Genomic DNA, 12121 nt, shown 5'->3' on the forward strand with positions numbered 1-12121 from the left:
GAAATTTGTTTCCAAGAAATTATGCAAAGCAAATGTTTGAATATTAATTGTTGTTAGCCTTGTAAAATTAAATTTAATTTTTCTTTAACTTTTTTTTTTTTCCTTTTGAAAATATTACTGGGGCCTACAAAATCTTAATCCAGTGCTGTCAGCACCTGCAGCCTTTTTATATTTTTAGTAGCTGCAACAGATTCTCTTTTAGCTTTCTTTTGGTCATCATAAAACCATTTAAGTTGATTAGTATTAGACTGTGGTATACCCATCACTAAAAATTTTGCATGTGAATGTAGCTGCAAAATATTTATATAGTTTATCAGCAATCTGTGTAGGATCATCAATACTTTTGCTATTCCTTTTCAACTGAATCAATGTTGTTTATCATATTTTCTTCTGGTCTTTAATACAAGAAAACAGTTATTTGCTGCTTTTCATTGTGTTCTTAGCCAGTGACTTTTTCTTAAACAGTTTGCTTAACCATCTGAGTAACTTGATTGCAGAATTTATATTTATTGTATTGGGAGTATAAATTTATAATCATTCTATGCATTTTTCTTTCCTGCCATTAAGCTCATAAATTTATCTCCATTTTTGCCTAAACTTTGAGCAATAACTCTTTGTTGGAGTAAAAGCTTTTAGCTTCTAGGATTACTTTTCTTAACATTTTATATTTGTTAAAACCATTAGTTTGCCTCCTCAAAAGAATTTTAGAAAATCTAAGACCACTGTAAAAGCAATCACTTTTGTATGAACAAAATCTCTTCCCTTTGACAATAGTTATTTCTTTGAATGAATCTCACATAAATTCACTATGATTATTGCTGCTTAGTAGTTCCTTTATTTGAAGATTCTTAATATATATAGAATTGCTACTGATTATTAAATCACATTAATATTCCCCCTTCTGCATTCTGCAAGCCAATTAAAGTTCTGAATAACCATGCTTGACCGTTTAGGATAACAATAGAATGATCATTCAGTAATTCATCTCAGTTGATTGCTTAAGATTTGTTTATTGGAAATAAGCAAATGATTGATTTACTTATTAAAAACCAATGGTAGAAATTTGAAGGTTTTATCATCAATAAAGATTAGTGAAAAATTTGTTATTGCAATCACCCCAAAAAAAAAAACAGTGGTCAAATTTCAAAAAAATTTTTCGTTGTTAAAAAAAAACAACAACATATATTGTAATCAATATGTGTCAATCAATTAATGCAAAAAACAATTTCTTTATGAAGCTGTAAGCTAAAATTAAAGTTCACAGTGATGATTTTGTATTATGTATTGGATGATATATGGTTCTTTAAATTTGATTAGAAATTCTGAAACTGACCTGTTCAGATGCTACAAAATGCTTTCATTTAGTTAAAAATATTGACATTGACATTGATATTTATATTGACAGCAGTAAACTCCAGTCCTGTTTGAATGGCTTCCTAAATGCCATAAAAAATAAAATCTCTTTAAAAATTGTCATTTAACTGTACTGAAATTTAAAACAAACGAAGTTTCACTTAAAGGTAAGATTATGCATTGTTTTTCTTTTTCTGAGGGGAATCCATCCTATTTTTTGCTTTATCACTGAGTGATATCCTATGATCAGAGTTGATCAGGGGATGTCACATGATCACTCCATGACAGTATTTTGCATTTAAATATGCTTTTATAAATGAAATTTATGTGATTATTTTCATACAAAAAAAAAAAAAAAATGTACATACGATGTCTATAAACAAGTGTGGAGGAAATGTACAGACCTTCATTTAATTTAGGAGGATAAATTAAATCTTAGGAATAAAAGACTGAGAAGCCCTAGTTTATAAGAAATGGGACAAAATTTGTTGTCTTCACATATTTAAAGCATGACTTCTATGATCTGTGCTATCAAAGTACTGCCACACAATTCTTGCCTTGTTTACATTTTTAGTTTCTAATTTAATGCCCTTACTAAGAAAAATATTATATATTCTTTTCTTATATTTTTTATTATATATGTGAAATAATATAAAATGAAATCAGTACCAAATGTGAAACTGTATAGTGGTGGAAAAACTGTAATACTATGTTTTTTTCAGTACTTAAATGGTATATCAATAACTACTCATGAAGGCGGTCACCTTCCTTTTCAAGCTGAAGTTACAAGTTTGCTTAAGTATATGTCTTTGAACAGACTAACAGTTGCTTTAAATAATACTCTTACTTCAGAAACCATTCCACAAGGGAGCGTTCAGTATGTATTTTCTTTTTATCATTCTCTGAATAAATTTTTATTAAGTTAAAAAGTTTCTTGTATAAGATTAACAGCAGCACTTTTTTTTATTAATAAAATTGGAAATAATCCACTAAATTTAATCCTGTATTTGGTTGTTTATATGTGTATTTAATGCCTATAGGAAAGTGAATATGAAATATGGACAAGAAAGCATTTTATATATATCATACAGAAAGGTAAATAAAGGCCCTATTTATGGGGAAATCTTAGGAATGGTTCATGAGTGTATTTAAATAAAAGGCCTGCAAACTGTTCAATAAGCAAAATACCAGTGCCATTGGTTAGTAGTAGATTTATAATCTTGGGACTACTGGCAATAATTTATTTGAGGCTTTAATATACAGAGTGGACAGAAATCATGGGATACCTACCTAGTAACGGGCAAGCCCACCTTTCCTCCGGTTAAGGGCAGTCACACGGCAAGGCATTGAGTCCACAAGTTCACAAAAGTGTTCCACAGGTATTTCCATCCATGCTTGCTGCACTCCCATCCATAATTCTGTGGCATTCCTGGGTGTAAAACTCGAACAGACCTTTTCACAGCATCCCAAAGATGCTCCACAGGGTTCATGAAGGGGGAGGCCATTCCATGGTGGTAAAATCTGCGGAATGCTCTTTCAAACCTTGTTCTACTACTGCAGCTCTGTAGGGAGGTACATTGTCCTGCTGGAAGAGTCCATTGCCCTGTGGGCGCACCGTGACCATGAAGGAATGCAGATGGTTTGCAAGGATGGACACATAACTTGGACCATTCGAAGATGCATCTAGATGTACCAGAGATCTCAACATGTGCCAGTTGAACACACCCCAGACCATTACCGACCATCCATCTGCCTAAACAGTTCCTTGTTGACATGACATGTGCATAGCTTTGTGCAGTTTCTGCCAGATACACACCCTCACGTACGCTCGAAATAACTGGAAATGGGACTCATCAGACCAAGAGTCCCGTCTCCAATCATTGTTCTTTTTCCCAGCTGAGGTGTGCCATGGTGTCAGTAATGGGACTCTGGTGGGTTGGCAGCTCCCATAACCTATTACATCTAATGATTGCTTGATGGTCTTGATGGAGACGTTTCTGGCACCTCCCTTGTTGAAGTCGGCAGTAATTTGTGCCACTATCGCTCTCTCTCTCTCTTTCTCTCTCTCTCTCTGTCTCTCTCTGGTTGGCTGAAACAATGCGAGATAGATGTCGATGGCTACATTCATCCACCACCTTTCTCCACCCACAGCGCTGTCCACGATGAGATGTTATTCCGTAAATTAGCATTAGCATTTTAGCATTAGTAGAGGCATTTGATGCAAGAAAGCAAGCTTATGCAGCATCAGCCAAAAAAAAAAAAAAAAAAACCACTTCCACTTCATCCCTCTGTTCGTTCAAAATACCTGTCCAGCTGAGCCTTAAACTTATTTAGGCTATCAACCTCCACCACAAGGGATGGAAGTCTGTTCCACCAACCAACCACCCGCTGGCTAAAGGCAAATTTCCGCACGTCTATCCTACATCTGTCTTTCCTCAATTTGAATTTATGCCCTCTCAGGTGATTTTTCTGAGCTAGAGGAAGAATCCCATCAGCATTGAGCATGCTTAAACCATTCAAGGCTTTATACACCTCTATCAGATCACCTCGCTGGTGCCTAGTCTCCAGACACTGTAATTTGCAAAACTTAAGCCTTTCTTCGTAAGAGCACCCCTTTGTTCCATTCACTAATCTTGTTGCCCTTCTCTGTACTCGTTCCAGCAGCTCTACATCCTTCTTGAAATGAGGCCTCCAGACCTGTATACAGTACTCTAGGTGTGGCCTGACCATCGCCTTATACAATGGAATAATCACCTCCTTATCCCTGCTGGAAAAATTCCTGTATATCATTGACAATACTCCATGAGCTACTCTTGCAGCCCGTCTGCACTGCTCAGAGAACTTCATATCTGCCTGCACAACCACCCCCAAGTCCCTTTCATTCTCTACCACTGTCAGTGTTGTACCACAGAGTTGATACGTTGCTCTGGGGTTGCTGTTTCCCATGTGTAGTACTTTACATTTGTCAATGTTAAACTTCATTTGCCACCTCTCAGCCCATCTGCTCAACCTTTCCAGATCCTGTTGCAGCAGCATAGTGTCAGTAGTGTCCTTGACAACCCTGCCAACCTTTGTATCGTCTGCAAACTTGGACATTAAGCCCGATATACCATCATCAGTATCATTTATAAATACAGAAAACAATAATGGACCCAACACTGAGCCCTGAGGGACTCCACTAATAACATCAGACCACGATGAGCAGTGTCCATTGATTACCACTCTCTGTCTTCTCCCCCTCAACCACCCCTTTATCCATAGCAGCAATTTGCCTCCAATGTCACACTGCTCCAATTTGTGTAGCAGTCTTCCATGTGCAACAGTATCAAAAGCCTTTCTAAGATCCAAGTATATAATATCAAAGTTATTCCCTGCATCCAGTTCTTTTGTGACTGCATCATAGTATCCAATCAAGTTGGTCAGGCAAGACTTCCCCTTAACAAAACCATGCTGTGTCTGAGCTATAACTGAAGTCTTGTCTAAATGATCCTGCAGTGCTTCTTTAACCAGTGCCTCCATTAATTTTCCTGGAACAGAAGTTAAGCTCACAGGTCTATAATTACTTGTGTCAGCCTTTGATCCTCCTTTGTGAATTGGGGTCACATTTGCACATTTCCAGTCTATGGGTACCTCCCCTGAGTCCAAGGAAGCTCTCATAATTATGGCTAAGGGTTTGCTTACTTCCTTTGCTGCCTCCTTTAATATAACTGGATAGATCCCATCCACCCCGGGTGCCTTTCTTGTGTTTATCTTCAACAGTTTCTCCTCCACTTTACTCTCAGTTATTACAAGATTCTCTAGCTTACTGCCAGAGTTGAATACACCTCTGGCATTCCCCTCGCTGAATAACTCCTCATGTGTGAATGTCGATGCAAAATATTCATTTAGTTTGTTAGCTACCTGAGCAGGATCATCAACACTTGACCCATCAATATCAAGTGGACCAATCTGATTCATCTCCTTCCTTCTAGAGTTTACATAAGTAAAGAACTCTTTGCTGTTTTTCTTTGCATCCCTTGCCAAGGATTTCTCGTAATCTGCCTTCGCCTGCCTAACCTCCTTTGTAACTTGGTTGCATATCAACTTGTATCTATCATAGGCTTCTGTGTCATGTGTTAATTTGTATGTATCCCATGCATTTTTCTTCTCTGCCATATGCCTCATTAGTTCATCTGACATTCATTTTGGCCTAAACCTTGAACAATATTTCTTAGTTGGTATGTAAAGCCTAGTAGCTTCCAAGATAAGTTCTTTGAATGCTACCCATTTTGAATTTGCTGTTGGTAACATCATCAGTTGGTCCCACTGTATAGAATTTAAATACTGTCTCAGTCCATCGTAGTCGCCTTTACGGAAGCAATAACCCTTCCCTTTACCCCTAATGGTAGTTATCTCTTTGAGTAAATCCCACTTCAGCACACTGTGATCACTGCCACCTAGTGGTTCATTTATCTGCAGATTCTTAATGCATGAAGAATCACTGCTGATAATCAAATCAAGAGTATTACTCCCTCTAGTTGCCTCCCGAACATGCTGATGTAGAAAACAATCATCCAATAAATCCACAAAAGCCCTGCTAGTGTGTGAGTAACCAGCCCCCAAAATCCAGTCAATATCTGGGAAATTAAAATCTCCCATTATAAGACACTCTGATTTACTGGCCCACTCTATTTCCCTGTACAGTTCCTTATTATACTCATCAGAGTCATTAGGCCTATAGCACACTCCTACTCTCAATTTTGATCTCCCAATGTTTATGTCACACCAAACTGACTCCACACTGCACTGTCCAGCGATGTCGACTGGCTTCACTTCCTTGGTTTTTATGTGTTTCTTAACTAATAGCATAACACCTCCCCCCTTCCTATCCTGTCTATCCTTTTTGTAGACGTTGTACTCCCCAAATTGCAGTTTCGCATCCCTTATATCTGTGTGACACCACGTCTCTGATATCCCAACAATATCTGCCTTCGATGTTTTGAGCAATACCTCAAATTCATCAAATTTATTTACTAAACTCCTAGCATTGGTGTACATGCAAGTATACCTGCACCTGTTTCTATTCTTAGCTACCCTAACACAACCCATGTGTTTACTTGTGCCGCAATGGCTCCCAGCAGTCTCTGAAATACCATGCATCTTGTTTTTCAGGCTTCTGCTCATTCTAATAGAAGCAGTGCAAGTGTGTAAATGGTGTATTCCAAATACACTCTTGATACTGTTGAATGGGGATAGCACAATTTCTGTATCACCTCAGCAATAGTGACCCATGCATTGGGCACCCACTATTATCACTCTTTCAAAGTTAGTTAACTCACAATGTTTATCCATACTGACATTGAATTACTGTCTTCTTGAATGCAGTGTACCTACACCTGAGAAATGGTGGGTTCGTCTACTAGCGAGAGAGGCGATAGCATCTTATTGCCCAGGAACAAGTTATCCCATGAATTCTGTCCTTTCAGTGTACAGTAATGTGGTTTTATAAGCAAAAGTAGTTGGCTTATGCTTACACAGGAGGGCTTTGGTGTTATCACTATTTTGAAGAAATCTAAAATCTCTTTTCTCAGATTTGGGTCTATCCTTTCCGGGGAAGTATGGACTTCACTTGGTATCCATTTCTTCCTCGGCAAAAAGTTCCAAGACTCAGACTTCAAACTTTTTCGCTGAAAACTTGGAACTTTGTTGCCTCTTTCACTTCTGTGTCCATTTGTTCTTGCAATTCAGGTCGCGTGGTTTTTATGGCTTTTCCTTGCCACGCATTTTTGGTAGAAGTGGTGCAGCAAGGAGGTATTGTTGTGGGTGTGGCAGCTGATTGGTTCTTTTTTACTGGTTTTAACATGTATGATCATTTTTGTTTGTATCCTGGTTGTACTCATCCCAGAAACCTAGGTGCATAAGGGCTATTCATTATTTACTGGTTGGACATGTTAGTTCTATTTTCTGTTCCTTTGATACTGCCGACCGGGCTAGCCGAGTGGGTAAAGTACCTGCCCGGCAACCCAAAGGTCGCGGTTTCGATTCCCGCCTCGGGCTTGGATCAAAGTACTGCAAAAACCTTGGGAGGTGCAATATGGCCACAGAAGCCGATGCGCCAACAACTACTAAATCAAAAAAAAAAATTAACCTTTGATACTGTCAAATGGGGATAGTGCAATTTCAGTATCACCTCCACGATAGAGTGATCCATGCGTTAGGCATCCACTATTATCTCTCTTTCAAAGTCTGTTAACTCACGACATTTATCCATGCTGTCATCGAATTACCTTCTTCGTGAATGCAATGATGCAGTGTACCTACATACCTGAGAAGTGTTGGCATCCTTGAGAGTATGCAGGGTGCTCTCCGTGGCAATTTGTACAATTTGGCTTTGAAGTTGAAGTCTTGCTTTATTGGTCTTTTGCACCATGTTGAGCACAGGCAGTGGTGTATTGTAGGCTGTTTGCGAGCTACTTATCGCACTTAAAACACCTCAGTAGATTTGGAATGTAAATCTTTACTGGGCAGTTTAAGTAGTTAAAGAAGTTAGCCTTGACGGAACTTGGAGGGTGTTGAATATAAGAATGGAAACTTGATAAGAACAAGATTCTCATCCTTACACATGATATTCACTTTACAGCTGTTGTGCTTTGATTTTTTTTGGTTTAGAACAGATCTCTTCATCAGACTTGTAGGTTCCACTGCTATTATATCATGAGATGAACTCAGTGTTTTATGCAGGTGGAGTAACAATTATTGGTATTTCCCATATCAGAGTGGCTTTTAGAATTTCTCTGCTTGTTTGTGACATGACGCTTCCATTAGAAGTTCCATAGAATGCAATCTCGTAAGAGACTTTGGGGAGCCTTCTAGTCCTTTCTGGATAAAAAAAAGGGTGGCATTTTCCCAATTGCTTATTCTCCAGTAGAATGGCTGATGAGTAATAGTAGTAGTATTATTGATATTTCCTCAGTTCTGGCTTTTTGCTGCAGTGTTGCTAGTTTCATCTTGGTGGGTAGGGGAGGCCCTTGTTGGGGGGGCCCAGAAAAGGATTTAAATTACTCAAAAGTAAAGAAAAGTTTCAGATGCCCTAAGTACCTCACTTACCATGGAGCCCTACAAGAGGGACACCTACACATGAATAGAATTTAAAGTTTGCTTAGAGCATTATACCCAAATTTTCAATGTCTTGACCCTGTTCCAGGGCCAAAGGGAAGACCTATTGGGATGCACTTGACCTTACCATTAAGAACCAACTGCTGATTGATTCCAGTCAGGCCAGTCTGGTACCTTCTGTCTTGTCGAAGCAGGGACCAAAGTGATGTATTAGGGCTGAGCCCTCTCTAGGATGCCTTTACTGAGGTTCCATGGGTTGTAGCATATGGTGGACACACCAGATTCCATTGATGTAACCCTGGAACCAAGGTATGGGCATTGGATGCTAATTCAGAAGACCAGCAGAATCACTGAGAGGCAGTCCCCTTCACCACATACTGGTGCTCATTTCAAGGGGAGTTTCATTGTAATTGTCTTAGTATCAGGAGAATGATGCAAGGAAGTGCTAAAAAAATACACATTTGTGAAACAAATGCACTAACACTGCATTGTAATATTGTAATTTACATAAATTTAATTACTTAAAAAAATTATATTTAGAATTCCAGCTCTAAACGAACTCTAGAGATCACTTTGGTTCCTTCTCCAGTTAATGTAAAATAATTAAAATATAACACAACTTACATGTTATGCCAGACACAAAGGAAATATAGAAAGTGCTCTTCTTACATTCACTTTATGTCTGGCGTAATGTAAGTGCTGTTTGTATTATAGTGTAATTTATGTTATTAACCACAGAAGAAGTAATTGAAGTAATTCCAAAATGTATGGGATATCTCTAAATGTAATTATTAACGAGTTTACCTAATAGTGTGCTGCCATGTAAGATATAAAGTACTGCCTTGTTGATCAATAATATTTTATTCATATCTTTAATTTGGTAATAAATGTTTTAAATGATTACATATAGTAGTATATTTCTACAAAATGTGCAAAAATAGTAATTTTACTTTACCTGCTGGATTTTGCAATTGATTTGTTTTTGTGATATTTGTGAATTGCAGAATGCTGTGTAAGTTGGTCATAAAGGTCAAAAAAAGGTCAACGTTGATTTAATAAAATCTTTTAGAAATTTTCATTTTTTAAAAGCATGCAGAAAAGATAAAAGATGCCAAGGTTAAAGATGCCAACATAAGCAGGGGTCGAGGTGTGGCATCCTTATATCACACAAAGAAAAGCCATTGCTCTGTATCAAAAGATAATATTAGGTGGTAGACAACTCTCATCATCTGGTGCAGTATCACTACATTGCTATATCGCTATATTGGACGCTTGAAGTGGCTGAACCTATGTTCAGCCTCCGGAGCAATGCTCCAACAACCCCCCTATTCTCTCTTCCATTGTGCACATTAGTGATGTAAATTTGAGGTTATGTTGGGTGTCATGGCAAGATCCAATATTTTTACATTTTGAAAATGGTTTGTGCAAAAATAGTTCACAATGGTTTCTCTTAAAATGGTTTGTGCAAAAATAGTTCACTGGAATAGAAGCTATTCGTAAAGATTTAGGTGGCATCTAGATCAGTTGGTTTATAATCTTGCTGCTTCTCCTCTGCCAGCTAGTGACAGGTGGTAGGCATTGTCCAGGCCACATTATGCCAAGGAGCGGGGCATATTCTTGTTGTCTGCATGCTATATCAGAAAATTTTTTTAATTCATGCAGCATTAGTAGTGACATATGATGCAAGAAAGCAAGCTTATACAGTATCAGCCAAAAATAAAAGAAAAAAAATGGTGTGTGTGTGTGCGCCAAGCACGTGCGGTAGATGATGGTTTTATGTGAAACATTCTTCGCATTTCTTTTAGGTATTTTGATTTGTATATATTGATTACAAAATAAATTATATATTCTAAATGATAAACACAAAGAGTATTGTAAATATTTTATTTATCATTCACAAATTTTCCATAATTTCTGCTTGAAGACAAGATACAATGGATTTATGATAACTAAAGTAAGAGACGTATCTGGAAAACAGTGTTGATTGAGGTATCCAATCTTGTAGTTAAAATTGAGGGATTAGTATTTATAGTTAGATCGATTGTTTTTTGCAGGAAAGTAATTAACAGTTTAGTTTATTCCAATCTGAAGTTAACGTTGAAATAACTGCTCATGATCATGGGTATTTTTTGTAAATCTTTCGTTAACAGCACTGCACCTTTAATAGAGTATGTCAGCAAAATGAAATGAACGAATGAAGTCAATTATGTCACTTTTAGGACATTATATCAATTGGCCATTGGATAACAAGCGCTCCGCTGTACATAATTGCCAATGGGCCAAACACTGACTGAAACCAGTCATCTGTCGATAGATGACATCTAAGTATGGTGTAATGATGTGTATCTTGTCCATCTTTTTTTGATATATTGCGACTCCAGCTGTCCATTTAGTTTCATGCTTGAATTGAACCATGCAATCGAAGTTCAGGATGCTGACACTCTATTATCTAACCAAGTCTCAGATTGCAGCAAGATTTGGCATTGCTGTGTAACAGTGTTGGTGAGGTTAGTGTGGTGCACCCATAGGCTTTCTCAGGCTATGGTAGAATCTCTTATCTATTGCCATTTGGTGAGATGATGTAAAGTCCATTGATGTCATTTATGCAGACAGAGCGACATAAACCAGCTGCTGTTCATGCTCCTTTTCATACTCATAAATCACTGTATCAAATAGGCCGCTTTTTCAACTTATGTATCATCATTGCACAATCCGGTATGAGAGGAAAGTGATTTCTTTTGGCACAAGATTGTGCAGTTGTTATTCAGCTATATACTTGCAGCTCACCTTGTGAGCAGCACGTTGATGTTGTTTGCATTGCAGGATCATCTAGAAGGGACTGCAGCAATAATTCTGACACAGCACGGGTTTGTTAAGGGAAAGTCTTGTCTGACAAATTTGATTGGTTATTATGATATGGTTACAAAGAAACCGGATGCAAAAAATAATTTTGATATCATATACTTGGATTTCAGGAAAGCTTTTGAGAGTGTTGCGCATGGAAGACTACTGTACAAATTGGAGCAGAATGGTATTGAGGGTAAGTTTCTATAATGGATAAAAGGATGGTTGAGTGGGAGAAGACAGAGGGCAGTAATTAATGGGTGCTACTCTTCATGGACTAATGTTATTAGTGGAGTCCCACAGGATTCGTATTCCCACAGTTCGTACATTCCCACAGGAAATGTACCAACTATGTGGTACTACACTTAAGGTGGTAGAAAATGAAAAAGACCTGGGAGTAATTGTGCAGTCAGATATGAAGTTTTCTGAGCAATGCAGACAGGCTGCCAGGGCAGGTCATGGGGTTTTGTCAATGATATATAGGAATTTTGCTAGCAGGGAAAAGGAGGTGATTATCCCTCTGTATAAGGCAATGGTCAGGCCACGCCTTGAGTACTGCGTACAGGTCTGGAGGCCTCATTTTAGGAAGGATGTAGATTTACTTGAGCATGTACAGAGAAGGGCAACAAGATTGGTGAGGGGAATGAAGGGATCCTCTTACCAAGAGAGGCTTAAGTTCTGAAAATTGCAGCGGCTGGAGACGGCACCCGCGAAGTCATCTGATTGAGGTGTATAAGGCCTTGAATGGGTTGAGCACGCTGAATTGTGATGGGATCCTTCCACTTGTTCAGATTATGAACCTAAGGGGGCATAAATTCAAATTAAGAAA

General features: G+C 38.0%; 1 protein-coding gene across 1 annotated transcript in view; it reads left to right on the top strand.

The window, feature by feature from the left end:
- Positions 1-12121, top strand: part of LOC150085986 (beta-glucuronidase) — a 272855-nt gene that overhangs the window by 53825 nt on the left and 206909 nt on the right. Inside the window, exon 3 of the mRNA XM_090374318.1 lies at positions 2076-2230. Coding sequence (XP_090230444.1) covers positions 2076-2230 — 155 coding nt within the window. The remainder of the gene's footprint in view (positions 1-2075; positions 2231-12121) is intronic.

This window comes from Mastigoproctus giganteus, chromosome 5 (genome assembly GCF_048544385.1).
Source record: "Mastigoproctus giganteus isolate SK-2022 chromosome 5, ASM4854438v1, whole genome shotgun sequence".
Lineage (NCBI taxonomy): Eukaryota > Metazoa > Arthropoda > Arachnida > Uropygi > Thelyphonidae > Mastigoproctus > Mastigoproctus giganteus.